This window comes from Lissotriton vulgaris, chromosome 9 (genome assembly GCF_964263255.1).
Source record: "Lissotriton vulgaris chromosome 9, aLisVul1.2, whole genome shotgun sequence".
NCBI lineage: Eukaryota > Metazoa > Chordata > Amphibia > Caudata > Salamandridae > Lissotriton > Lissotriton vulgaris.
The window spans coordinates 31,451,329-31,474,858 of record NC_141697.1 but is presented as its reverse complement, the minus strand read 5'-3'; the positions used below and the strand labels follow the sequence as shown (position 1 = coordinate 31,474,858).

The 23,530-nt window shown below is 56.8% G+C and overlaps 1 protein-coding gene across 1 annotated transcript in view; it reads left to right on the top strand.

Moving 5' to 3' along the window:
* Nucleotides 1-23,530, top strand: part of COCH (cochlin) — a 432,915-nt gene that overhangs the window by 21,809 nt on the left and 387,576 nt on the right. The window contains exons 2-3 of the mRNA XM_086936983.1: nucleotides 208-269; nucleotides 12,391-12,435. Of these exons, the coding sequence (XP_086793109.1) occupies nucleotides 227-269; nucleotides 12,391-12,435 (88 nt within the window). The 5' untranslated portion in view covers nucleotides 208-226. The remainder of the gene's footprint in view (nucleotides 1-207; nucleotides 270-12,390; nucleotides 12,436-23,530) is intronic.

The following is a 23,530-nucleotide window of genomic DNA, read 5'->3' as shown; positions in this document are numbered from 1 at the left end:
TGCCTAGCTGGCGACGATCTGTGCCCAGATTCGCTAGCGTTGGGGGAGACGTGCACTGGCAGTCATGTGTGCACTCACGCCGTGTTTGTGCACGCTCAGTGCGTGAGGTTTCGTGCATGCGTTGTGTGCACTAATGTGGCATGAGTGGGATGTATTGTGCGCGGGTGGAGCTGTGCACTGGTTCACGGTATCTCTTCTCTCCTGCAGGTCCGCCCGTACCGCCAACATGCACAGTGTTTGCAGTTCCTTCACACTGCTCCTCCTCACAGGTGAGTAGCACTCAGGCTCTCGCCTTAGGCTGCTGCTGCTGTTCTTGGGCGGGGATCATACTCAAGCCCTCACTCTGAAGTTCCTCTTGGATGTGTGTTGACTGTAAGCCCTCACCTTGAAGCTCCGCCTCACCCTTTAGCCCCCTTGCAGACCCTCACCCTGAAGCTCCTCACCCCGCCTCACTCTGCAGCTCCCTTTGCAGACCCTCTCTCTGAAGCTTCTCACACTTCCACCCCCCTTGCAGACCCTCATACTGAAGCTCCTCACCCTCCAGCTCCAATTGCAGACCCTCACCCTGAAGCTCCTCGCCTCACCCTACAGCTCCCCTTGCAGACCCTCACCCTAAAGATTATTGCCTTAACCTGCAGCTCCCCTTGCAGACCCTCTTCTGAAGCTCCTCACCTCCTCCTCCAGCTCCCCTTGCAAACCCTCACCCTGAAGCTCCTCACCTCAACCTCACCCTTCCACCCCCCTTGCAGACCCTCCTACTGAAGCTTCTCCCCTCACCCTGCAGCCCCCTTTGCAGACAATCTCTCTGAAGCTCCTCACCCTTTCACCCCCTTGCAGACCCTCATACTGAAGCTCCTCACCCTGCAGCTCCCTTTGCAGACCCTCACTCTGAAGCTCCTCACACTCCAGCTCCCCTTGCAGACCCTCACCCTAAAGCTTATTGCCTTAACCTGTAGCTCCCCTTGCAGACCCTCCTCTGAAGCTCCTCGCCTCACCCTGCAGCTCCCCTTGCAGACCCTCATCCTGAAGCTCATTGCCTCACCCTGCAGCTCCCCTTGTAGACCCTCACCCTTCAGCTCCCCTTGCAGACCCTCACCCTGAAGCTCCTTGCCTCACCCTTCAGCCCCCCTTGCAGACCCTCACTCTGAAGCTCCACCTCACCCTTCCGCCCCCCTTGCAGACCCTCAACTTGATGCTCCACACCCCACCCTACAGCTCCACTTGCAGACCCTCACCCTGAAGCTCTACCTCACCCTTCCCCCCTTGCAGACCCTCACTCTGAAGCTCCACCTCACCCTTCCGCCCCCCTTGCAGACCCTCACTCTGAAGCTCCTCGCCTCACCCTGCAGCTCCCTTTGTTGTCCCTCACCCTGAAGCTCTTCACCTCACCCTCCAGCTCCCGTTGGAGACCCTCTCCCTGAAGCTCCTCACCTCAACCCCCCCTTGCAGACCCTCATACGGAAGCTCCTCACCTCACCCAGCAGCTCTCCTTGTAGACCCTCGCCCTGAAGCTCCTTGCCTCACCCTTCAGCCCATCTTGCAGACCCTCAACTTAATGCTCCACACCCCACCCTACAGCTCCACTTGCATACCCTCACCCTGAAGCTCTACCTCACCCTTCCCCCCTTGCAGACCCTCACTCTGAAGCTCCGCCTCACCCTTCCGCCCCCTTGCAGACCCTCCTCTGAAGCTCCACCTCACCCTTCCGCCCCCCCCTTGCAGACCCTCACTCTGAAGCTCCTCACCACACCCTGCAGCTCCCCTGGCAGACCCTCACTCTGAAGCTCCTCACCTCACCCTGCAGCTCCCCTGGCAGACCCTCACCCTGAAGCTCCTCACCTCACCCTCCAGCTCTCGTTGGAGACCCTCTCCCTGAAGCTCCTCACCTCAACCCCCCCTTGCAGACCCTCATACTGAAGCTCCTCACCTCACCCTGCAGCTCCCCTGGCAGCCCCTCACCCTGCAGCTTCTCGCCTCACCCTGAAGCTCCTCACCTCACCCTGCAGCTCCTCTTGCAGACCCTCACTCTGAAGCTCCTCTCCTTACACTTCAGTCCCCCTTGCAGACCCTGATACTGAAGCTCCTCACCTCACCCTGCAGCTCCCTTTGCAGACCCTCTCTCTGAAGCTCCTTACCCTCCAGCTCCCCTTGCAGACCCTCACCCTGAAGATCCTCACCCTTCAGCTCCCCTTGCATACCCTCACCCTGAAGCTCCTTGCCTCAACCTCACGCCCACCTTGCAGACCCTCCTCTGAAGCTCCTCACCTCATCCTTCAGCCCCCCTTGCAGACCCTCCTCTGAAGCTCCTCGCCTCACCCTGCAGCTCCCCTTGCAGACCCTCATACTGAAGCTCCTCACCCTGCAGCTCCCTTTGCAGACCCTCACTCTGAAGCTCCTCACCCTCCAGCTCCCCTTGCAGACCCTCACCCTGAAGCTCCTCTCCTCACCCTCCAGCTCCCGTTGGAGACCCTCTCCAAGAAGCTCCTCACCTCAACCCCCCCCTTGCAGACCCTCATACTGAAGCTCCTTGCCTCACCCTCCAGCTCCACTTGCAGACCCTCACCCTGAAGCTCCTCGCCTCACCCTACAGCTCCCCTTGCAGACCCTCCTCTGAAGCTTCTCGTCTCACCATGCAGCTCCCCTTGCAGACCCTCATCCTGAAGCTCCTTGCCTCACCCTGCAGCTCCCCTTGTAGACCCTCATCCTGAAGCTCGTTGCCTCACCCTGCAGCTCCCCTTGTAGACCCTCACCCTTCAGCTCCCCTTGCAGACTCTCACCCTAAAGCTTATTGCCTTAACCCGCAGCTCCCCTTGCAGACCCTCCTCTGAAGCTCCTCACCTCACCCTTCAGCCCCCCTTGCAGACCCTCCTCTGAAGCTCCTCGCCTCACCCCGCAGCTCCCCTTGCAGACCCTCCTCTGAAGCTCCTTGCCTCACCCTGCAGCTCCCCTTGTAGACCCTCACCCTGAAGCTCCTTGCCTCACCCTTCAGCCCCCCTTGTAGACCCTCAACTTGATGCTCCACATCCCACCCTACAGCTCCACTTGCAGACCCTCACCCTGAAGCTCTACCTCACCCTTCCCCCCCTTGCAGACCCCCACTCTGAAGCTCCACCTCACCCTACCGCCCCCCTTGCAGACCCTCACCCTGAAGCTCGTCACCTCACCATCCAGCTCCCGTTGGAGACCTTCTCCCTGAAGCTCCTCACCTCAACCCCCCCTTGCAGACCCTCATACTCACCCTGCAGCTCCCCTGGCAGCCCCTCACCCTGAAGCTCCTCGCCTCACCCTGAAGCTCCTCACCTCACCCTGCAGCTCCTCTTGCAGACCCCCATCCTGACGCTCCGCACCTCACCCTTCAGTCCCCCTTACAGACCCTCATTGTGAAGCTCCTCGCCTCACCCTGAAGCGTCTCGCCTCACCCTAAGGCTCCTCTTGCAGACCCTCACTCTGAAGCTCCTTTCCTTACACTTCAGTCCCCCTTGCATACCCTCATTGTGAAGCTCCTTGCCTCACTGTAAGGTTCCCCTTGCAGACCCTCTCTCTGCAGCTCCTCGCCTCACCCTGCAGCTCCCCTTGCAGACCCTCACCCTGAATCTCCTTACCTCACCCTTTAGCCCCCTTGCAGACCCTCACCCTGAAGCTCCTTGCCTCACCCTTTAGCCCCCTTGCAGACCCTCACCCTGAAGCTCCTCACCTCACCCTTCCACCCCCTTGCAGACCCTCATTGTGAAGCTCCTCACCTCACCCTTCCACCCCCCTTGCAGACCCTCATACTGAAGCTCCTCACCTCACCCTGCAGCTCCCTTTGCAGACCCTCTCTCTGAAGCTCCTCACCCTCCAGCTCCCCTTGCAGACCCTCACCCTGAAGCTCTACCTCACCCTTCCCCCCTTGCAGACCCTCACTCTGAAGCTCCTCACCTCACCCTCCAGCTCCCGTTGGAGACCCTCTCCCTGAAGCTCCTCACCTCACCCTTCACCCCCTTGCAGACCCTCCTCTGGAGCTCCTCGCCTCACCCTGCAGCTCCCCTTGCAGACCCTCATCCTGAAACTCCTCGCCTCACCCTGCAGCTCCCCTTGTAGACCCTCACTCTGAAGCTCCTCACCTCACCCTTCAGCTCCCCTTGCAGACCCTCACTCTGATGCTCCTCACCCTTCAGCTCCCCTTGCAGACCCTCACCCTGATGAAGCTCCTTGCCTCACCCTTCAGCCCCCCTTGCAGACCCTCAACTTGATGCTCCACACCCCACCCTACAGCTCCACTTGCAGACCCTCACCCTGAAGCTCTACCTCACCCTTCACCCCCTTGCAGACCCTCACCCTGAAGCTCTACCTCACCCTTCCCCCCCTTGTAGACCCTCACCCTCCAGCTCCCCTTGCAGACCTAGACCCTGAAGCTCCACCTCACCTCCAGCTCCCCTTGCAGACCCTCGCCCTGACGCTCCACCTCACACTCCAGCTCCCTTTGCAGACCCTCGCCCTGAAGCTCCACCTCACACTCCAGCTCCCTTTGCAGACCCTCACCCTGAAGCTCCACCTCACCCTCCCCTTTCAGACCCTCACATTGAAGCTCCCCTTGCAGACCCTCACCCTGAAGCTCCTCACCCTGAAGCTCTCCTTTCAGACCCTGACCCTGAAGCTCCACCTCACCCTTCAGCTCCCCTTGCAGACCCTCACTCTGAAGCTCCTTGCCTCACCGTAAGGCTCCCCTTGTAGACCCTCACCCTTCAGCTCCTCACCCTTCAGCTCCCCTTGCAGACCATCACCCTGAAGCTCCTTGCCTCACCCTAAGGCTCCCCTTGCAGACCCTCCTCTGAAGCTCCTCGCCTCACCCTCCACCTCACCCTCCAGCTCCCCTTGCAGACCTAGACCCTGAAGCTCCACCTCACCTCCAGCTCCCCTTGCAGACCCTCGCCCTGACGCTCCACCTCACACTCCAGCTCCCTTTGCAGACCCTCACCCTGAAGCTCCACCTCAACCTCCAGCTACCCTTGCTACCCCTCACCCTAAGGCTCCCCTTGCAGACCCTCACCCTGAAGCTCCTCGCCTCACCCTGCAGTTCCTTCCCCTTGCAGACCCTCACCCTGAAGCTCCTCATCCTGCAGCTCCCCTTGCAGACCTAGACCCTGAAGCTCCACCTCACACTCCAGCTCCCTTTGCGGAACCTCACCCTGAAGCTCCACCTCACCCTCCAGCTCTCCTTGTAGACCCTCACCCTTCAGCCCCCCTTGCAGACCCTCGCCCTGACGCTCCTCGCCTCACCCTGCAGCTCCCCTTGCAGACCCTCCTCTGAAGCTCCTCGCCTCCCCCTCCAGCTCCCCTTGCAGACCCGCACCCTGAAGCTCCTCGCCTCACCCTCCAGCTCCCCTTGCAGACCCTCACCCTGAAGCTCCTCGCCTCACCCTGCAGTTCCTTCCCCTTGCAGACCCTCACCCTGAAGCTCCTCATCCTGCAGCTCCCCATCCTGCAGCTCCCCTTGTAGACCCTGACCCTGAAGCTCCACCTCACCCTCCAGCTCCCCTTGCAGACCCTCACCCTGAAGCTCCTTGCCTCACCCTAAGGCTCCCCTTGCAGACCCTCCTCTGAAGCTCCTCGCCTCACCCTCCACCTCACCCTCCAGCTCCCCTTGCAGACCCTCACCCTGAAGCTCCACCTCGCCCTCCCCTTGCAGACCCTCACCCTGAAGCTCCTTGCCTCACCCTAAGGCTCCCCTTGCAGACCCTCCTCTGAAGCTCCTCGCCTCACCCTCCACCTCACCCTCCAGCTCCCCTTGCAGACCCTCGCCCTGAAGCTCCACCTCGCCTCCAGCTCCCCTTGCAGACCCTCACCCTGAAGCTCCTTGCCTCACCCTAAGGCTCCCCTTGCAGACCCTCCTCTGAAGCTCCTCGCCTCACCCTCCACCTCACCCTCCAGCTCCCCTTGCAGACCCTCACCCTGAAGCTCCACCTCACCCTCCCCTTTCAGACCCTCACATTGAAGCTCCCCTTGCAGACCCTCACCCTGAAGCTCCTCACCCTGAAGCTCTCCTTTCAGACCCTGACCCTGAAGCTCCACCTCACCCTTCAGCTCCCCTTGCAGACCCTCACTCTGAAGCTCCTTGCCTCACCGTAAGGCTCCCCTTGTAGACCCTCACCCTTCAGCTCCTCACCCTTCAGCTCCCCTTGCAGACCCTCACCCTGAAGCTCCTTGCCTCACCCTAAGGCTCCCCTTGCAGACCCTCCTCTGAAGCTCCTCGCCTCACCCTCCACCTCACCCTCCAGCTCCCCTTGCAGACCTAGACCCTGAAGCTCCACCTCACCTCCAGCTCCCCTTGCAGACCCTCGCCCTGACGCTCCACCTCACACTCCAGCTCCCTTTGCAGACCCTCACCCTGAAGCTCCACCTCAACCTCCAGCTACCCTTGCTACCCCTCACCCTGAAGCTCCTTGCCTCACCCTAAGGCTCCCCTTGCAGACCCTCACCCTGAAGCTCCTCGCCTCACCCTGCAGTTCCTTCCCCTTGCAGACCCTCACCCTGAAGCTCCTCATCCTGCAGCTCCCCTTGCAGACCTAGACCCTGAAGCTCCACCTCACACTCCAGCTCCCTTTGCAGACCCTCACCCTGAAGCTCCACCTCACCCTCCAGCTCTCCTTGTAGACCCTCACCCTTCAGCCCCCCTTGCAGACCCTCGCCCTGACGCTCCTCGCCTCACCCTGCAGCTCCCCTTGCAGACCCTCCTCTGAAGCTCCTCGCCTCACCCTCCAGCTCCCCTTGCAGACCCTCACCCTGAAGCTCCTCGCCTCACCCTCCAGCTCCCCTTGCAGACCCTCACCCTGAAGCTCCTCGCCTCACCCTGCAGTTCCTTCCCCTTGCAGACCCTCACCCTGAAGCTCCTCATCCTGCAGCTCCCCATCCTGCAGCTCCCCTTGTAGACCCTGACCCTGAAGCTCCACCTCACCCTCCAGCTCCCCTTGCAGACCCTCACCCTGAAGCTCCTTGCCTCACCCTAAGGCTCCCCTTGCAGACCCTCCTCTGAAGCTCCTCGCCTCACCCTCCACCTCACCCTCCAGCTCCCCTTGCAGACCCTCACCCTGAAGCTCCTTGCCTCACCCTAAGGCTCCCCTTGCAGACCCTCCTCTGAAGCTCCTCGCCTCACCCTCCACCTCACCTCCAGCTCCCCTTGCAGACCCTCGCCCTGAAGCTCCACCTCGCCTCCAGCTCCCCTTGCAGACCCTCACCCTGAAGCTCCTTGCCTCACCCTAAGGCTCCCCTTGCAGACCCTCCTCTGAAGCTCCTCGTCTCACCCTCCACCTCACCCTCCAGCTCCCCTTGCAGACCCTCACCCTGAAGCTCCACCTCACCCTCCCCTTTCAGACCCTCACATTGAAGCTCCCCTTGCAGACCCTCACCCTGAAGCTCCTCACCCTGAAGCTCTCCTTTCAGACCCTGACCCTGAAGCTCCACCTCACCCTTCAGCTCCCCTTGCAGACCCTCACTCTGAAGCTCCTTGCCTCACCGTAAGGCTCCCCTTGTAGACCCTCACCCTTCAGCTCCTCACCCTTCAGCTCCCCTTGCAGACCCTCACCCTGAAGCTCCTTGCCTCACCCTAAGGCTCCCCTTGCAGACCCTCCTCTGAAGCTCCTCGCCTCACCCTCCACCTCACTCTCCAGCTCCCCTTGCAGACCTAGACCCTGAAGCTCCACCTCACCTCCAGCTCCCCTTGCAGACCCTCGCCCTGACGCTCCACCTCACACTCCAGCTCCCTTTGCAGACCCTCACTCTGAAGCTCCACCTCAACCTCCAGCTACCCTTGCTACCCCTCACCCTGAAGCTCCTTGCCTCACCCTAAGGCTCCCCTTGCAGACCCTCACCCTGAAGCTCCTCGCCTCACCCTGCAGTTCCTTCCCCTTGCAGACCCTCACCCTGAAGCTCCTCATCCTGCAGCTCCCCTTGCAGACCTAGACCCTGAAGCTCCACCTCACACTCCAGCTCCCTTTGCAGACCCTCACCCTGAAGCTCCACCTCACCCTCCAGCTCTCCTTGTAGACCCTCACCCTTCAGCCCCCCTTGCAGACCCTCGCCCTGACGCTCCTCGCCTCACCCTGCAGCTCCCCTTGCAGACCCTCCTCTGAAGCTCCTCGCCTCACCATCCAGCTCCCCTTGCAGACCCTCACCCTGAAGCTCCTCGCCTCACCCTCCAGCTCCCCTTGCAGACCCTCACCCTGAAGCTCCTCGCCTCACCCTGCAGTTCCTTCCCCTTGCAGACCCTCACCCTGAAGCTCCTCATCCTGCAGCTCCCCATCCTGCAGCTCCCCTTGTAGACCCTCACCCTGAAGCTCCTTGCCTCACCCTAAGGCTCCCCTTGCAGACCCTCCTCTGAAGCTCCTCGCCTCACCCTCCACCTCACCCTCCAGCTCCCCTTGCAGACCCTCACCCTGAAGCTCCACCTCGCCCTCCCCTTGCAGACCCTCACCCTGAAGCTCCTTGCCTCACCCTAAGGCTCCCCTTGCAGACCCTCCTCTGAAGCTCCTCGCCTCACCCTCCACCTCACCCTCCAGCTCCCCTTGCAGACCCTCGCCCTGAAGCTCCACCTCGCCTCCAGCTCCCCTTGCAGACCCTCACCCTGAAGCTCCTTGCCTCACCCTAAGGCTCCCCTTGCAGACCCTCCTCTGAAGCTCCTCGCCTCACCCTCCACCTCACCCTCCAGCTCCCCTTGCAGACCCTCACCCTGAAGCTCCACCTCACCCTCCCCTTTCAGACCCTCACATTGAAGCTCCCCTTGCAGACCCTCACCCTGAAGCTCCTCACCCTGAAGCTCTCCTTTCAGACCCTGACCCTGAAGCTCCACCTCACCCTTCAGCTCCCCTTGCAGACCCTCACTCTGAAGCTCCTCGCCTCACCCTCCACCTCACCCTCCAGCTCCCCTTGCAGACCCTCACCCTGAAGCTCCACCTCACCCTCCCCTTTCAGACCCTCACATTGAAGCTCCCCTTGCAGACCCTCACCCTGAAGCTCCTCACCCTGAAGCTCTCCTTTCAGACCCTGACCCTGAAGCTCCACCTCACCCTCCAGCTCCCCTTGCAGACCCTCACCCTGAAGCTCCTTGCCTCACCCTAAGGCTCCCCTTGCAGACCCTCCTCTGAAGCTCCTCGCCTCACCCTCCACCTCACCCTCCAGCTCCCCTTGCAGACCCTCACCCTGAAGCTCCTTGCCTCACCCTAAGGCTCCCCTTGCAGACCCTCCTCTGAAGCTCCTCGCCTCACCCTCACCCTCCACCTCACCCTCCAGCTCCCCTTGCAGACCCTCGCCCTGAAGCTCCACCTCGCCTCCAGCTCCCCTTGCAGACCCTCACCCTGAAGCTCCTTGCCTCACCCTAAGGCTCCCCTTGCAGACCCTCCTCTGAAGCTCCTCGCCTCACCCTCCACCTCACCCTCCAGCTCCCCTTGCAGACCCTCACCCTGAAGCTCCACCTCACCCTCCCCTTTCAGACCCTCACATTGAAGCTCCCCTTCCAGACCCTCACCCTGAAGCTCCTCACCCTGAAGCTCTCCTTTCAGACCCTGACCCTGAAGCTCCACCTCACCCTTCAGCTCCCCTTGCAGACCCTCACTCTGAAGCTCCTTGCCTCACCGTAAGGCTCCCCTTGTAGACCCTCACCCTTCAGCTCCTCACCCTTCAGCTCCCCTTGCAGACCCTCACCCTGAAGCTCCTTGCCTCACCCTAAGGCTCCCCTTGCAGACCCTCCTCTGAAGCTCCTCGCCTCACCCTCCACCTCACCCTCCAGCTCCCCTTGCAGACCTAGACCCTGACGCTCCACCTCACACTCCAGCTCCCTTTGCAGACCCTCACCCTGAAGCTCCACCTCAACCTCCAGCTACCCTTGCTACCCCTCACCCTGAAGCTCCTTGCCTCACCCTAAGGCTCCCCTTGCAGACCCTCACCCTGAAGCTCCTCGCCTCACCCTGCAGTTCCTTCCCCTTGCAGACCCTCACCCTGAAGCTCCTCATCCTGCAGCTCCCCTTGCAGACCTAGACCCTGAAGCTCCACCTCACCTCCAGCTCCCCTTGCAGACCCTCGCCCTGACGCTCCACCTCACACTCCAGCTCCCTTTGCAGACCCTCACCCTGAAGCTCCACCTCAACCTCCAGCTACCCTTGCTACCCCTCACCCTGAAGCTCCTTGCCTCACCCTAAGGCTCCCCTTGCAGACCCTCACCCTGAAGCTCCTCGCCTCACCCTGCAGTTCCTTCCCCTTGCAGACCCTCACCCTGAAGCTCCTCATCCTGCAGCTCCCCTTGCAGACCTAGACCCTGAAGCTCCACCTCACACTCCAGCTCCCTTTGCAGACCCTCACCCTGAAGCTCCACCTCACCCTCCAGCTCTCCTTGTAGACCCTCACCCTTCAGCCCCCCTTGCAGACCCTCGCCCTGACGCTCCTCGCCTCACCCTGCAGCTCCCCTTGCAGACCCTCCTCTGAAGCTCCTCGCCTCACCCTCCAGCTCCCCTTGCAGACCCTCACCCTGAAGCTCCTCGCCTCACCCTCCAGCTCCCCTTGCAGACCCTCACCCTGAAGCTCCTCGCCTCACCCTGCAGTTCCTTCCCCTTGCAGACCCTCACCCTGAAGCTCCTCATCCTGCAGCTCCCCATCCTGCAGCTCCCCTTGTAGACCCTCACCCTGAAGCTCCTTGCCTCACCCTAAGGCTCCCCTTGCAGACCCTCCTCTGAAGCTCCTCGCCTCACCCTCCACCTCACCCTCCAGCTCCCCTTGCAGACCCTCACCCTGAAGCTCCACCTCGCCCTCCCCTTGCAGACCCTCACCCTGAAGCTCCTTGCCTCACCCTAAGGCTCCCCTTGCAGACCCTCCTCTGAAGCTCCTCGCCTCACCCTCCACCTCACCCTCCAGCTCCCCTTGCAGACCCTCGCCCTGAAGCTCCACCTCGCCTCCAGCTCCCCTTGCAGACCCTCACCCTGAAGCTCCTTGCCTCACCCTAAGGCTCCCCTTGCAGACCCTCCTCTGAAGCTCCTCGCCTCACCCTCCACCTCACCCTCCAGCTCCCCTTGCAGACCCTCACCCTGAAGCTCCACCTCACCCTCCCCTTTCAGACCCTCACATTGAAGCTCCCCTTGCAGACCCTCACCCTGAAGCTCCTCACCCTGAAGCTCTCCTTTCAGACCCTGACCCTGAAGCTCCACCTCACCCTTCAGCTCCCCTTGCAGACCCTCACTCTGAAGCTCCTCGCCTCACCCTCCAGCTCCCCTTGCAGACCCTCACCCTGAAGCTCCACCTCACCCTCCCCTTTCAGACCCTCACATTGAAGCTCCCCTTGCAGACCCTCACCCTGAAGCTCCTCACCCTGAAGCTCTCCTTTCAGACCCTGACCCTGAAGCTCCACCTCACCCTTCAGCTCCCCTTGCAGACCCTCACTCTGAAGCTCCTTGCCTCACCGTAAGGCTCCCCTTGTAGACCCTCACCCTTCAGCTCCTCACCCTTCAGCTCCCCTTGCAGACCCTCACCCTGAAGCTCCTTGCCTCACCCTAAGGCTCCCCTTGCAGACCCTCCTCTGAAGCTCCTCGCCTCACCCCCCACCTCACCCTCCAGCTCCCCTTGCAGACCCTCACCCTGAAGCTCCACCTCGCCCTCCCCTTTCAGACCCTCACCCTCAACCTGCAGGGATTGGAAAAGTCACAAAGTGCTTAAGCCCTTCTGGAGTGACAGCGGGAGTAATGTATTTGTTCCCTTCATGCATGGGCGTCTAGTGAGACTGAAGGAAGTGAGCTCTGATGGTCCTTTAAGTGCGGCATTTGCGTTGGGCTCCCCTCCCTCAGTAATCCTTTTCGAGCCCTCGGCAGTGGAAGCACGGGCTGGTCGCTGACGGTGTCCTTGGACGCTATATGGGGATGTGAGAGAGGGCACTGACCTGGTATGAGCGCAAAGTTTCCCGTAGCATCGGTTATTGATTGTCTTGTAACGGCGCTGTGAGCGGCTCCCGTGGCGTCGGGGCGCTGTGAGCGGCTCCCGTGGCGTCGGGGCGCTGTGAGCGGTTCCCTTGGCGTCAGGGGGCTGTGAGCGGTTCCCTTGGCGTCAGGGGGCTGTGAGCGGCTCCTGTGACGTCAGGGGGCTGTGAGCGGCTCCCGTGGCGTCAGGGGGCTGTGAGCGGCTCCCGTGGCGTCAGGGGGCTGTGAGCGGCTCCCGTGGCGTCAGGACCCTGGCACAGAGGGCTGCAGCCAGGATTGTGCGGCTTGGTTCCCCCCGTACTCGCTTCGGCAGTGCACACACATACAGTCATCCTTTGGAAGGTCCCCGCGCCGTTCAGCCCTTCTGAGTGAGCGCAGCCGGCGGCGTGTGTGTGAGTGAGTGAGAGTGTGCGCAGAAATCCGCCTCTGAGCAGCGAGTGACGGCTCTCTCTGTCCGCAGGTACCCTGGGGCTGTCGGATCCGCTGCGGAGCTCGGAGGCGGCTGGTGAGTACCCCGCACTTTGTCCTCTTCCAGGGTCCTGCACAGCCTGAGCTGAGGCGTGTCCCGGGGGTCCCGCAGGCACGCCCCGCTAGCACGAAGGGATCCGTGTCCCGGGGGTCCCACCGCAGGCACGCCCCGCTAGCACGAAGGGATCCGTGTCCCGGGGGTCCCACCGCAGGCACGCCCCGCTAGCACAGAGGAACTGCCTGAAGCTTGGGCTGCTGCTGGCTTTAATCAACGAGTAAAAACGAGAAAGCAAATTGCCATGTTATGCTGGATATGAATCTTCACCATGTGCTCGTTGTTTTATATGTGCGGAATTCTGTTCCAAATTGGATTATACAATCTACCTTTAATTGTCCCTTAATTTCTGTACTTACTTCCATGGTTCACATATTCGGAACCCTTAAAGTTGGACATTCCCGAATAGTTTTAACATGTTCTTACTCCTCCCCTTGTTTAAAGGAAGTATGTATATATTTTTAAATTGTGATCATATGAAACCATTTCACCATGAGACGCAGCACATCACACCAGGAACACACGTAGAACACGTGGCTTCAGGTAGACTTGGAAGATGCCGATGAGCATTGGGAGACAATACAATTAACGGGTAGATATTGATAGTTTAAGGGATGGGTGGACAATGCCATGGGAGCTGGAGGCGTTTGAGGGGACGAGGAGACAATGCCATTGGAGGTGGAGGCGTTTAAAGGGATGAGGAGACAATGCCATGGGAGCCGGAGGCATTTGAGGGGATGAGTGGACAATGCCATGGGAGCTGGAGGCGTTTAAAGGGAAAGGAGATAATGCCATGGGAGCTGGAGGCGTTTGAGGGGACGAGGAGACAATGCCATTGGAGGTGGAGGCGTTTAAAGGGATGAGGAGACAATGCCATGGGAGCCGGAGGCATTTGAGGGGATGAGTGGACAATGCCATGGGAGCTGGAGGCGTTTAAAGGGAAAGGAGATAATGCCACGGGAGCAGGAGGCGTTTAAAGGGAGGAGGACACACTGCCATGGGAGTTGGAGGCTTTTGAGGGGACGAGGAGACAATGCCATGGGAGCCGGAGGCGTTTGAGGAGACGAGGAGACAATGCCATGGGAGCCGGAGGCGTTTGAGGAGACGAGGAGACAATGCCATGGGAGCCGGAGGCGTTTAAAGGGAAAGGAGATAATGCCACGGGAGCAGGAGGCGTTTAAAGGGAGGAGGACACACTGCCATGGGAGTTGGAGGCTTTTGAGGGGACGAGGAGACAATGCCATGGGAGCCGGAGGCGTTTGAGGAGACGAGGAGACAATGCCATGGGAGCCGGAGGCGTTTAAAGGGACGAGGAGACAATGCCATGGGAGCCGGAGGCATTTGAGGGGACGAGGAGACAATGCCATGGGAGCCGGAGGCATTTGAGGGGACGAGGAGACAATGCCATGGGAGCCGGAGGCATTTGAGGGGACGAGGAGACAATGCCATTGGAGGTGGAGGCGTTTAAAGGGATGAGGAGACAATGCCATGGGAGCCGGAGGCATTTGAGGGGATGAGTGGACAATGCCATGGGAGCTGGAGGCGTTTAAAGGGAAAGGAGATAATGCCATGGGACCTGGAGGCGTTTGAGGGGACGAGGAGACAATGCCATTGGAGGTGGAGGCGTTTAAAGGGATGAGGAGACAATGCCATGGGAGCCGGAGGCATTTGAGGGGATGAGTGGACAATGCCATGGGAGCTGGAGGCGTTTAAAGGGAAAGGAGATAATGCCACGGGAGCAGGAGGCGTTTAAAGGGAGGAGGACACACTGCCATGAGAGTTGGAGGCTTTTGAGGGGACGAGGAGACAATGCCATGGGAGCCGGAGGCGTTTGAGGAGACGAGGAGACAATGCCATGGGAGCCGGAGGCGTTTGAGGAGACGAGGAGACAATGCCATGGGAGCCGGAGGCGTTTAAAGGGACGAGGAGACAATGCCATGGGAGCCGGAGGCATTTGAGGGGGCGAGGAGACAATGCCATGGGAGCCGGAGGCATTTGAGGGGACGAGGAGACAATGCCATGGGAGCCGGAGGCATTTGAGGGGACGAGGAGACAATGCCATTGGAGGTGGAGGCGTTTAAAGGGATGAGGAGACAATGCCATGGGAGCCGGAGGCATTTGAGGGGATGAGTGGACAATGCCATGGGAGCTGGAGGCGTTTAAAGGGAAAGGAGATAATGCCATGGGAGCTGGAGGCGTTTAAAGGGACGAGGACACACTGCCATGGGAGTTGGAGGCTTTTGAGGGGTCGAGGAGACAATACCATGGGAGCCGGAGGCGTTTGAGGAGACGAGGAGACAATGCCATGGGAGCCGGAGGCGTTTGAGGAGACAATGCCATGGGAGCCGGAGGCGTTTAAAGGGACGAGGAGACAATGCCATGGGAGCCGGAGGCATTTGAGGGGACGAGGAGACAATGCCATGGGAGCCGGAGGCATTTGAGGGGACGAGGAGACAATGCCATTGGAGGTGGAGGCGTTTAAAGGGGTGAGGAGACAATGCCATGGGAGCCGGAGGCATTTGAGGGGATGAGGAGAATATGCCATGGGAGCCGGAGGCGTTTAAAGCGACGGGTAGACAATGCCTTAGGAGCTGTAGGCGTTTAAACGGACGGGTAGACAATGCCTTAGGAGCTGTAGGCGTTTAAACGGACGGGTAGACAATGCCTTAGGAGCTGTAGGCGTTTAAAGGGACAGGTAGACCATTCCATAGGAGCTGTAGGCATTTAAAGGGATGAGGAGACAATGGCAAGGGAGCTGGAGGCTGTTAAATGGGTGGGTGGACAATGCTGTGAGAGCTGGAGGCAATTAAAGGGAAGGGTAGACAATGCCACTGGAGCTGGAGGTGTTTAAAGAGACAAGAAGACCATGCCATGGGAGCCGAAGGCATTTAAAGGAATGAGGAGACAATGCCATGGGAGCCGGAGGCATTTAAAGGAATGAGGAGACAATGCCATGGGAGCCGGAGGCATTTAAAGGAATGAGGAGACAATGCCATGGGAGCCGGAGGCATTTAAAGGAATGAGGAGACAATGCCATGGGAGCCGGAGGCATTTAAAGGAATGAGGAGACAATGCCACATGGCATGAGGAGACAATGCCATGGGAGCCGGAGGCATTTAAAGGAATGAGGAGACAATGCCATGGGAGCCGGAGGCATTTAAAGGAATGAGGAGACAATGCCATGGGAGCCGGAGGCATTTAAAGGAATGAGGAGACAATGCCATGGGAGCCGGAGGCATTTAAAGGAACGGCTAGACAATGCCCTAGGAGCTGTAGGCGTTTAAACGGACGGGTAGACAATGCCCTAGGAGCTGTAGGCGTTTAAACGGACGGGTAGACAATGGCATAGGAGCTGTTGGCGTTTAAAGGGACGGGTGAACCATGCCACGGGAGCTAGAGGTATTTAAATGGACGAGAAGACAATGCCGTGGGAGATGGGGGCGTTTAAGAGGATGAGGAGGCAATGCTTTGGGAGGTGAAGGCCTTTGAGGGGACGAGGATACAATGCCATCGGAGCCAGAGGCGTTTAAAGGGACGGGTAGACAATGACATAGGAGCTGTAAGTGTTTAAACGGACGGGTAGACAATGCCATGGGAGCTGGAGGCAATTAAAGGGACGGGTAGACAATGCCATGGGAGCTGGAGGCAATTAAAGGGACGGGTAGACAATGCCATGGGAGCTGGAGGCAATAAAAGGGACGGGTAGACAATGCCACGGGAGCTGGAGGTATTTAAATGGACGAGAAGACAATGCCGTGGGAGCTGTAGGCGTTTAAAGGGATGAGGAGACAATGCCATGGGAGATGGAGGCGTTTAAAGGGATGAGGAGACAATGCCATGGGAGATGGAGGCGTTTGAGGGGACGGGTAGACAATGCCATGGGTGCTGGAGGCAATTAAAGGGACGGGTGGACAATGCCATGGGAGCCGGAGGCATTTAAAGGGATGAGGAGGCAAAGTCGTGGGAGCCGGAGGCATTTAAAGGAACGGCTAGACAATGCCCTAGGAGCTGTAGGCGTTTAAACGGACGGGTGAACCATGCCACGGGAGCTGGAGGTATTTAAATGGACGAGAAGACAATGCCGTGGGAGCTGTAGGCGTTTAAAGGGATGAGGAGACAATGCCATGGGAGATGGAGGCGTTTGAGGGGACGGGTAGACAATGCCATGGGTGCTGGAGGCAATTAAAGGGACGGGTGGACAATGCCATGGGAGCCGGAGGCATTTAAAGGGATGAGGAGGCAAAGTCGTGGGAGCTGGAGGCGTTTAAAAGGACGAGTAGAAAATGTAATGGAAACTGGAGGCAATTAAAGGGTCGGGTGGACAATGCTGAGAGCTGGAGACAGTCTCGCAATATCTGAACTCTGATAACCTCTCTCATGATATCAGGCCTCAAATTGGTTAAGGTTTTACATTCTATAGAGGCTGCGATTTTTACACAGTTCCGCAAATTTGCTTAAAGGGTATGGAAGTAGGCAGGAATGGAAGTTTCAGGGTTGGAATGCCCACTTAATCTGCACACCCCAAACTTACATGTTCAAGGGTATTCACCAGCTCCTCTCTAACCTCTTCCTACATTAGAAATGTACTTCTGGCAAGGGCAGGAGTAAAACATTTTCCAGAGTGGGAGATGAAAGGGGTGTTGAGGAAAATACATTTGAAGTCGCATAGCAGATGTATGAATTGGCAAGTGCGTGTTTGGTCATGCAAAAATGCAATTTACAAATCTTTACTAGGAGTGCCGTCTCCATGCCTACTGCTGTAAATTCCTGTGAATTCTAGAATGTCGAAAATCTGCACCAATACAAGGAAGTAATAATTCAGGTGCACTTTTGTGACTTCCTTTAAGAATTGGGACCTAATTTATTTTCAGGTTGACCAGGCTGGTTTTGCACTTCTCAATTGTTATTTGTGTTTTTTAATTTAAATATTGGCTGTCAAACATGGTTTACTAAAGGATGCCTTGGAGAAATGGTATTTAAAGTTGCACAATAGTTTAGTGATTTGTTTTCAGGTTTCAATGTATTTGTGTAAATTTTTTATAGCAAACAGTCATTATTAATCTTGATTTCATGTTTCTACACATATTTGCATATAATCGGAGTACACGGGGAGCATTATAAGTAGCCTCAAATTGTAACTTTTTGCAAACATGTGTCCAGGTTTCTATACAGTAACCACTGAAAGTGATGCAAGCTGGGCCCACAAATAACTACATAGTGCTCAGCCCAATAGCAATAGTTAGTATGTACAGGCGTGAACAGCTTATGCATATTGGCTTAAATCTTTGATTACAGACCGACTTCTTTCAAACATTCATTCTTTTTCTTCCTTTAAGGTGGCATTCAGGGGTTTGTGCTGTCATGGTTGTGCCTATATTTCCAGTGGATGATTGAACATTAAAACGTGTTGTCTTTGACCCCATTCAATGTGTGATAGAAATTCCACACCTGTAGATCAATGTTAATGCGTAAATGCGGTGAATCGATTATTGAAAGAAAGTGGGTGTGCACCATTATTACCATTGTACTCTTAGTGTTTGATGCAAGTGTACTACCAGCTTCATCTTCCTTTCTGTAGAGCTTCTGTCAATAAGATGTGTAGGAAAATTTACTACAAGCCGGTATGTTTCAGCTTGTGTTCCAGTAGTTGGTCTCAGAGTTCTGGTTTGTATGTAATATTGTGCTCCAATTAGCCTAATATTTCCTCCTTTTTTATCTGCCAATAGGAAAAATAGCCAATGTTGAGGATTCCATCTGTAATTTTAATTAAGATGGCTGATTTACAAAAGCAATATACCATTATGTCCACATAAATGGATTTGTAGGTTCTCCACAAACATGCAATACCCAGAGCCAACAACTGAGCTGCAGCTTATAATGATTTTTCATTGTGTACCAGCTATTATAGCAGTTCATACGGTAAAATAATGATTGAAAAATGGGTATGAAGGAAACCAATGTATTTCTGAAATGTGCACAAGATACTTAGTTTAGGGACAAGGGTTATTTGCACACCTTTGAATTTGGGGTTAGTCATACTATCAAGTGATTCAGAGGACCTATTACAAAATGTCCTCTTTCTTGAACATTGACTTACTTAAGGTAATAACAAATGTTCTACTATCCTGTGTTCCCACACGTCTCCGGATAAAAACAGTATACACTTATGTGGCTGGGCCTAGTGGCCGTAACACAATACACCCTAAAACACGACCTGGAGGCATCACATTTCACCCAGAAAAATAATCACTTTTTTTTACAATGTGGGTAGCTGTAGAATTGGGGCCCTGGTTCATCCTCCACCCAGGAAAACCTAACAAACCAAGACGTTTCTGAAAACTAGACACCCAGGGACTCAATCAATCAAGCATTTGTAGAGTGCACTACTCACCCGCAAGGGTCTCAAGGCATTAAGGGGGGGTGGACTGCTACTGCTTGAACAGCCAGGTCTTCAGAAGTCTCCCGAAGGTCAGCAGGTCATGGGTCTGTCGCAGATGGATGGGGAGGGTGTTCCATGTCTTGCCGGCGAGGCGGGAGAAATATCGGCGACCTGTGGTCGTTCGGTGGATGCGTGGGACGGTGGCGAGGGAGATGTCAGCGGAGCGGAGCTGGCGGTTGGGAGTGTAGAATGTGAGTAGTTTGTTGAGGTATGTTGGTCCGGTGTCGTGGAGTGCTTTGTGAGCGTGGGTGCGGAGTTTGAAGGTGATCCTCATGTTGACGGGGAGCCAGTGCAGGTCTCTCAGGTGGGCAGTGATGTGGCTGTGGCGGGGGATGTCGAGGACGAGACGTGCAATGGTGTTTTGAATGCGTTGAAGTCTTTACTGGAGTTTGGCCGTGATTGCCGCGTAGAGGGGGTTGCCTTAGTCTAGCCTGCTGGTGACGAGGGCCTGGGTGATCGTCTTTCTGGTTTCGGTGGGGATCCATCTGTAGATCTTGCGAAGCATGCGGAGGATGTAGCAGGAGGAGGAGACTGCGTTGACTTGCTGGGTCATTGAGCGCGATGAGTCTAGGACGAACCCCAGGTTGTGTGCGTGGTCGGTGGGTGTTGGTGTAGCTCCTACTAAGGCCGGCCACCAGGAGTCGTCCCAGGCAGAGGGGTAGAGCAGAGGATGAGGATGAGGACCTCCGTCTTGTACGAGTTCAGCTTCAGGCGGCTGTTATTTATCCATTCGGAGACGGCCTTCATTCCTTCGTGCAAGTTGGTTTTGGCGGTGGCGGTGTCCTTGGTGAGGGAGAGGATCAGCTGGGTGTCGTCTGCGTATGAGACGATGTTTAGGTCGTGCGATCGGACGATGTTGACGAGCGGTGTCATGTAGTCGTTGAAAAGGGTCGGGCTGAGGGATTATCCTTGGGGTACGCCGCAGGTGATCTTGGTGGCTTCGGATCGGAATGGAGGGAGGCTGACTCTCTGGGATCTGCCGGTGAGGAAGGAGGTGATCCAGTCCAGGGCTTTGTCGCGGATCGCTGCGTCATGGAGGCGTGTGTGTAGGGTGTGGTGGCAGATGGTGTCGAAGGCGGCCGAGAGGTCTAGGAGGATGAGGGCTGCAGTTTTGCCGTTGTCCAGCAGGGTCCTGATGTCATCGGTGGCGGCGATGAGGGCGGTTTCGGTGCTATGGTTGCTGCGAAATCCGGATTGGGACAAGTACAGGGTAGTGTTCTCTTCGAGGAAGCGGGTCCTTTGTCTGACGATCTTCTCGGTGACTTCCGCCGGGAATGGGAGCAGGGAGATGGGCCGGAAGTTTTTGAAGTCCGTTGGGTCTGCCTTGGGTTTCTTGAAGAGGGCGTTGATCTCGGCGTGTTTCCAGCTCTCCGGGAAGGTGACGGTCACAAAGGAGCTGTTGATGATCCTCCGGAATTGGGGTGCGATGGTGGAGCTTGATTTGTTGAAGATGTGGTGGGGGCAGGAGTCTGACGCTGAGCCAGAGTGGATGGTGTTCATGGTTTTGATGGTGTCGTTGATGTGGTTCCAGGAGAGCCGGAGGCCGGTGTGACTGGAGGCCGGTGAGTCTGAGGTGTCGGCGGCTGTCAGGGGGGGGAGGGTCATAGTGTTTAAACTGTTGTGGATGTCTATGATCTTGCTGTGAAAGAGGTGGCTAGAGAGTCACAGAGGTCTTGTGACTGCGGGATGTCGTTAGAGCTGGGGTTGGCGAGTTCCTTGCTGTTGTGTGTGTTGTTGTCGATGCGTTCCTTGAAGGAGGTCCTTTAGGCGGTTCGATTGAGTTGGTGGTGTCTGTGGCTGGCGTTCTCGAGGGCTGTGTGGTTGTCTGGTGTCTGTTCGTGGCGCCACTTCTCTCGAGTCTTCGGCAAGTCTGCTTGGATGCCTGGAGGTTGATGGTGAACTAGATGGCCTTTCTGTCTATGCGTCTGTTTGAGGGTTTCTTTATCGGGCGAGAATATTGGCACAGTCGTCGATCCATTGCCTGAGGTTGCAGGCAGCTGTGTCGGGTTGGTCGGGTAGTGGGTGCAGGGCGAGGGTGGTGATTAGCTGGTCTTTGGTGACTTTGTTCCAACTGCAGTGGGGGTTCATTGCGGGTGGTTGTGTGCGGTGTTTTTCTCGAAGGAGAAGTAGATGCAGCGGTGGTTGGTCCAGTGGAGTTCAGTGATGTGGCTGAAGGTGACGTGGATACTGGTGGAAAAGACTGGGTCGAGCGTGTGTCCGGTGGAGTGGGTGGGTGTTGTGACGAGCTGTTTGAGTCCGAGGTTGGCGAGGTTGTCGAGCAGGGTGGTGGAGTTGCTGTTGTTGGCGTTCTTGAGGCGGAAGTTCAGGTCTCCAAAGAGGCTATATTCTGTGGAGGCCAAAGCGTGCAGGCTGACGACATCTGTGATGGAGTCGCTGAACTGTGGTCAGGGTCCGGGGGGTGGGGGGGGGGTCTGTAGACGAGGGTGCCTCTGAGGGTGGTGTTGGGATCCATGTGGATCTGGATGTGCAGGTGTTCGGCGGTGCTGAGCGGGTTATCGTTGCTGGTCGAGATTCTGAGGGTATTCCGGTGGACGATGTCGATTCCTCCTTCCGGTCTGTTGGTGCGGTCCCTGTGGGTAATCTTGTAGCCATCCAGGATGGCTGTGGCAATGTCTGGCGCCAAAGAGGGGTTCAACCAGGTCTCAGTCAGGAAGGCCACGTCCGGAGAGGATGAGTCGAGCAGGTCCCAGAGTTTTACGGCATGCTTGTGGATGGAGCGGGTTTTGAGTAGTATGCATCTGAGAAGGTTTTGACCTGCCCTGGTGGGAGGGGCACAACGTGCAGGTGTTTGCTGGCTGATGAAGCTGCAGTTTCGGCAGGTGAAGGGTCCGTGGGTGAGCTTCGGGTTTGCCTGGAAGCAGGTGGTTGATCTGCCGGTGTTGAGTACGTGGAGGAGGTTGGCGTCGTAATGGCATCTGGTGTTGTGGCGTTCGCGGTGGCCAGGGGTCTGACGCTGGGCACAGACATGCTTGCCTTAGGTGCGCCTTTAGCATCCCAGCAGCGGGCCCGCGCAGTGGCCGCCATTAAGAAGGGGAGGGAGGAGCAGCTGGAAGGCAGGTGGTGGGTGCGAAGAGCAGGCAATATGCGGAGTAGGACGAGAGCGGGCACAGGAGGCACAAACTCGCTGGAGGAACGACACAGGCACAGTCAGGTGGAGCTAGCTGTGCGGCGTGGGGAGCGACCTGCCTGAACACAGGGTCAAGGGTCGCTCTCCTCACTGCGCAGCGGCCGCCATTATGAAGGGGAGATGTGTGGGAGGAGCAGCTGGGAGGCGGGTGGGAGTGCGAATGGGCGAGCGAGGGGGGCGGGGACGCAGCAGTGGAAAAACAGAGTGCTACGCTGAGCAAAAAAGGAACCGGAGAGCTATGGGGAGAAGGAGGGCAGGAAAACAATAGAAAAAAGGCAAACAGCAAGGCAAGGGTGGTGGGCCTTTGTGGGTCCCTTTACTTTTTTAATCAGAAAACTTTGCAAACCTCAGACTTTGGCTAAAACACCCATTTTTCTGACATCTGTGAGGAAAAGGTTTTTTAGGCTTTGGGGATTCACATGTTTTCTAAAACCCAGCATTCTCACACTTCTTTAGATAAAGATAGCAACCTACTTGTGTGGCTGGGCTTAGCACATGGAACATAAATCACCCCAAAACTGGCGGCGAGGGCGATGAAGTGCAAATCAAGGAGTACACGTAAGGGTGTTCGTGAACTAACTGATGCAGATGATCAATTGTTAGTGACCGCTCCTAAAAGCAACATTTAATGGTTAGTGACCACTCTTGTCAATTCATAGCCATTTGCAAAATGTATGCTATCCTTAATAGATGGCCCTGCTGTGAGCGGCAGAAATGAGCAGCAGAGAGGTTGAGCTCTCCGTATCGTAGTGGCTTAAGTCTCCTCTTTATACTGCTCCATTTTTGTCCCAAGATTTGAAACTCAGGCAAGCAGATGCTCCTCCTCAAATTGCTGATCTCTCTTGATATACGTTTCATGATCTTTCACAGGTTATTTAACTGAAGCCAGTTGTTCCTTTAAGTACTTAATGGTCTTTTCCAATGAACTTACATCTATCTCTGTCATACTTGTGATGCTCTGTATGTCCCTTGGAGCAGACCGCTTCTCCCTGTGCTGGAACCAGCACTGTCTGGATGGCCGAAGGGATGCCCCAGCCAGGAAGAACCCACCACTCTCGTCTAGGGCAGGTGATTATACACACTGTACAACCCATGCTCACCCTTGGATATTTTGGCTTTGAGCAGTCTGGCGTCCTTCAGAAGTAATGTGTAAAGCAAGAGCATAGCACGTACATACAATAAATATTACACAAAACCGAGACTTCACACTTGAAGTCGAGAAAGGCTGTTTATTTTCAACACACACATTAAACAGTGCAATATGAATATCATGGAATCTGGGGCATAAATTACACTTTGCGATATTACTAGCAGTACTAGGCCCAGCTTGTGCTGATCAGATCACGATAATATGCACACATGGGAAAAGTCCTATCCTAATTCCCTCACAGTACCCTTATGCAGTGTGTCATGTTAGCTCCCGGTCTACCCTCACCATCCTAATAATGCAATTACACATGGCTATAGGGTGCACTCTGGGCTACAATGAC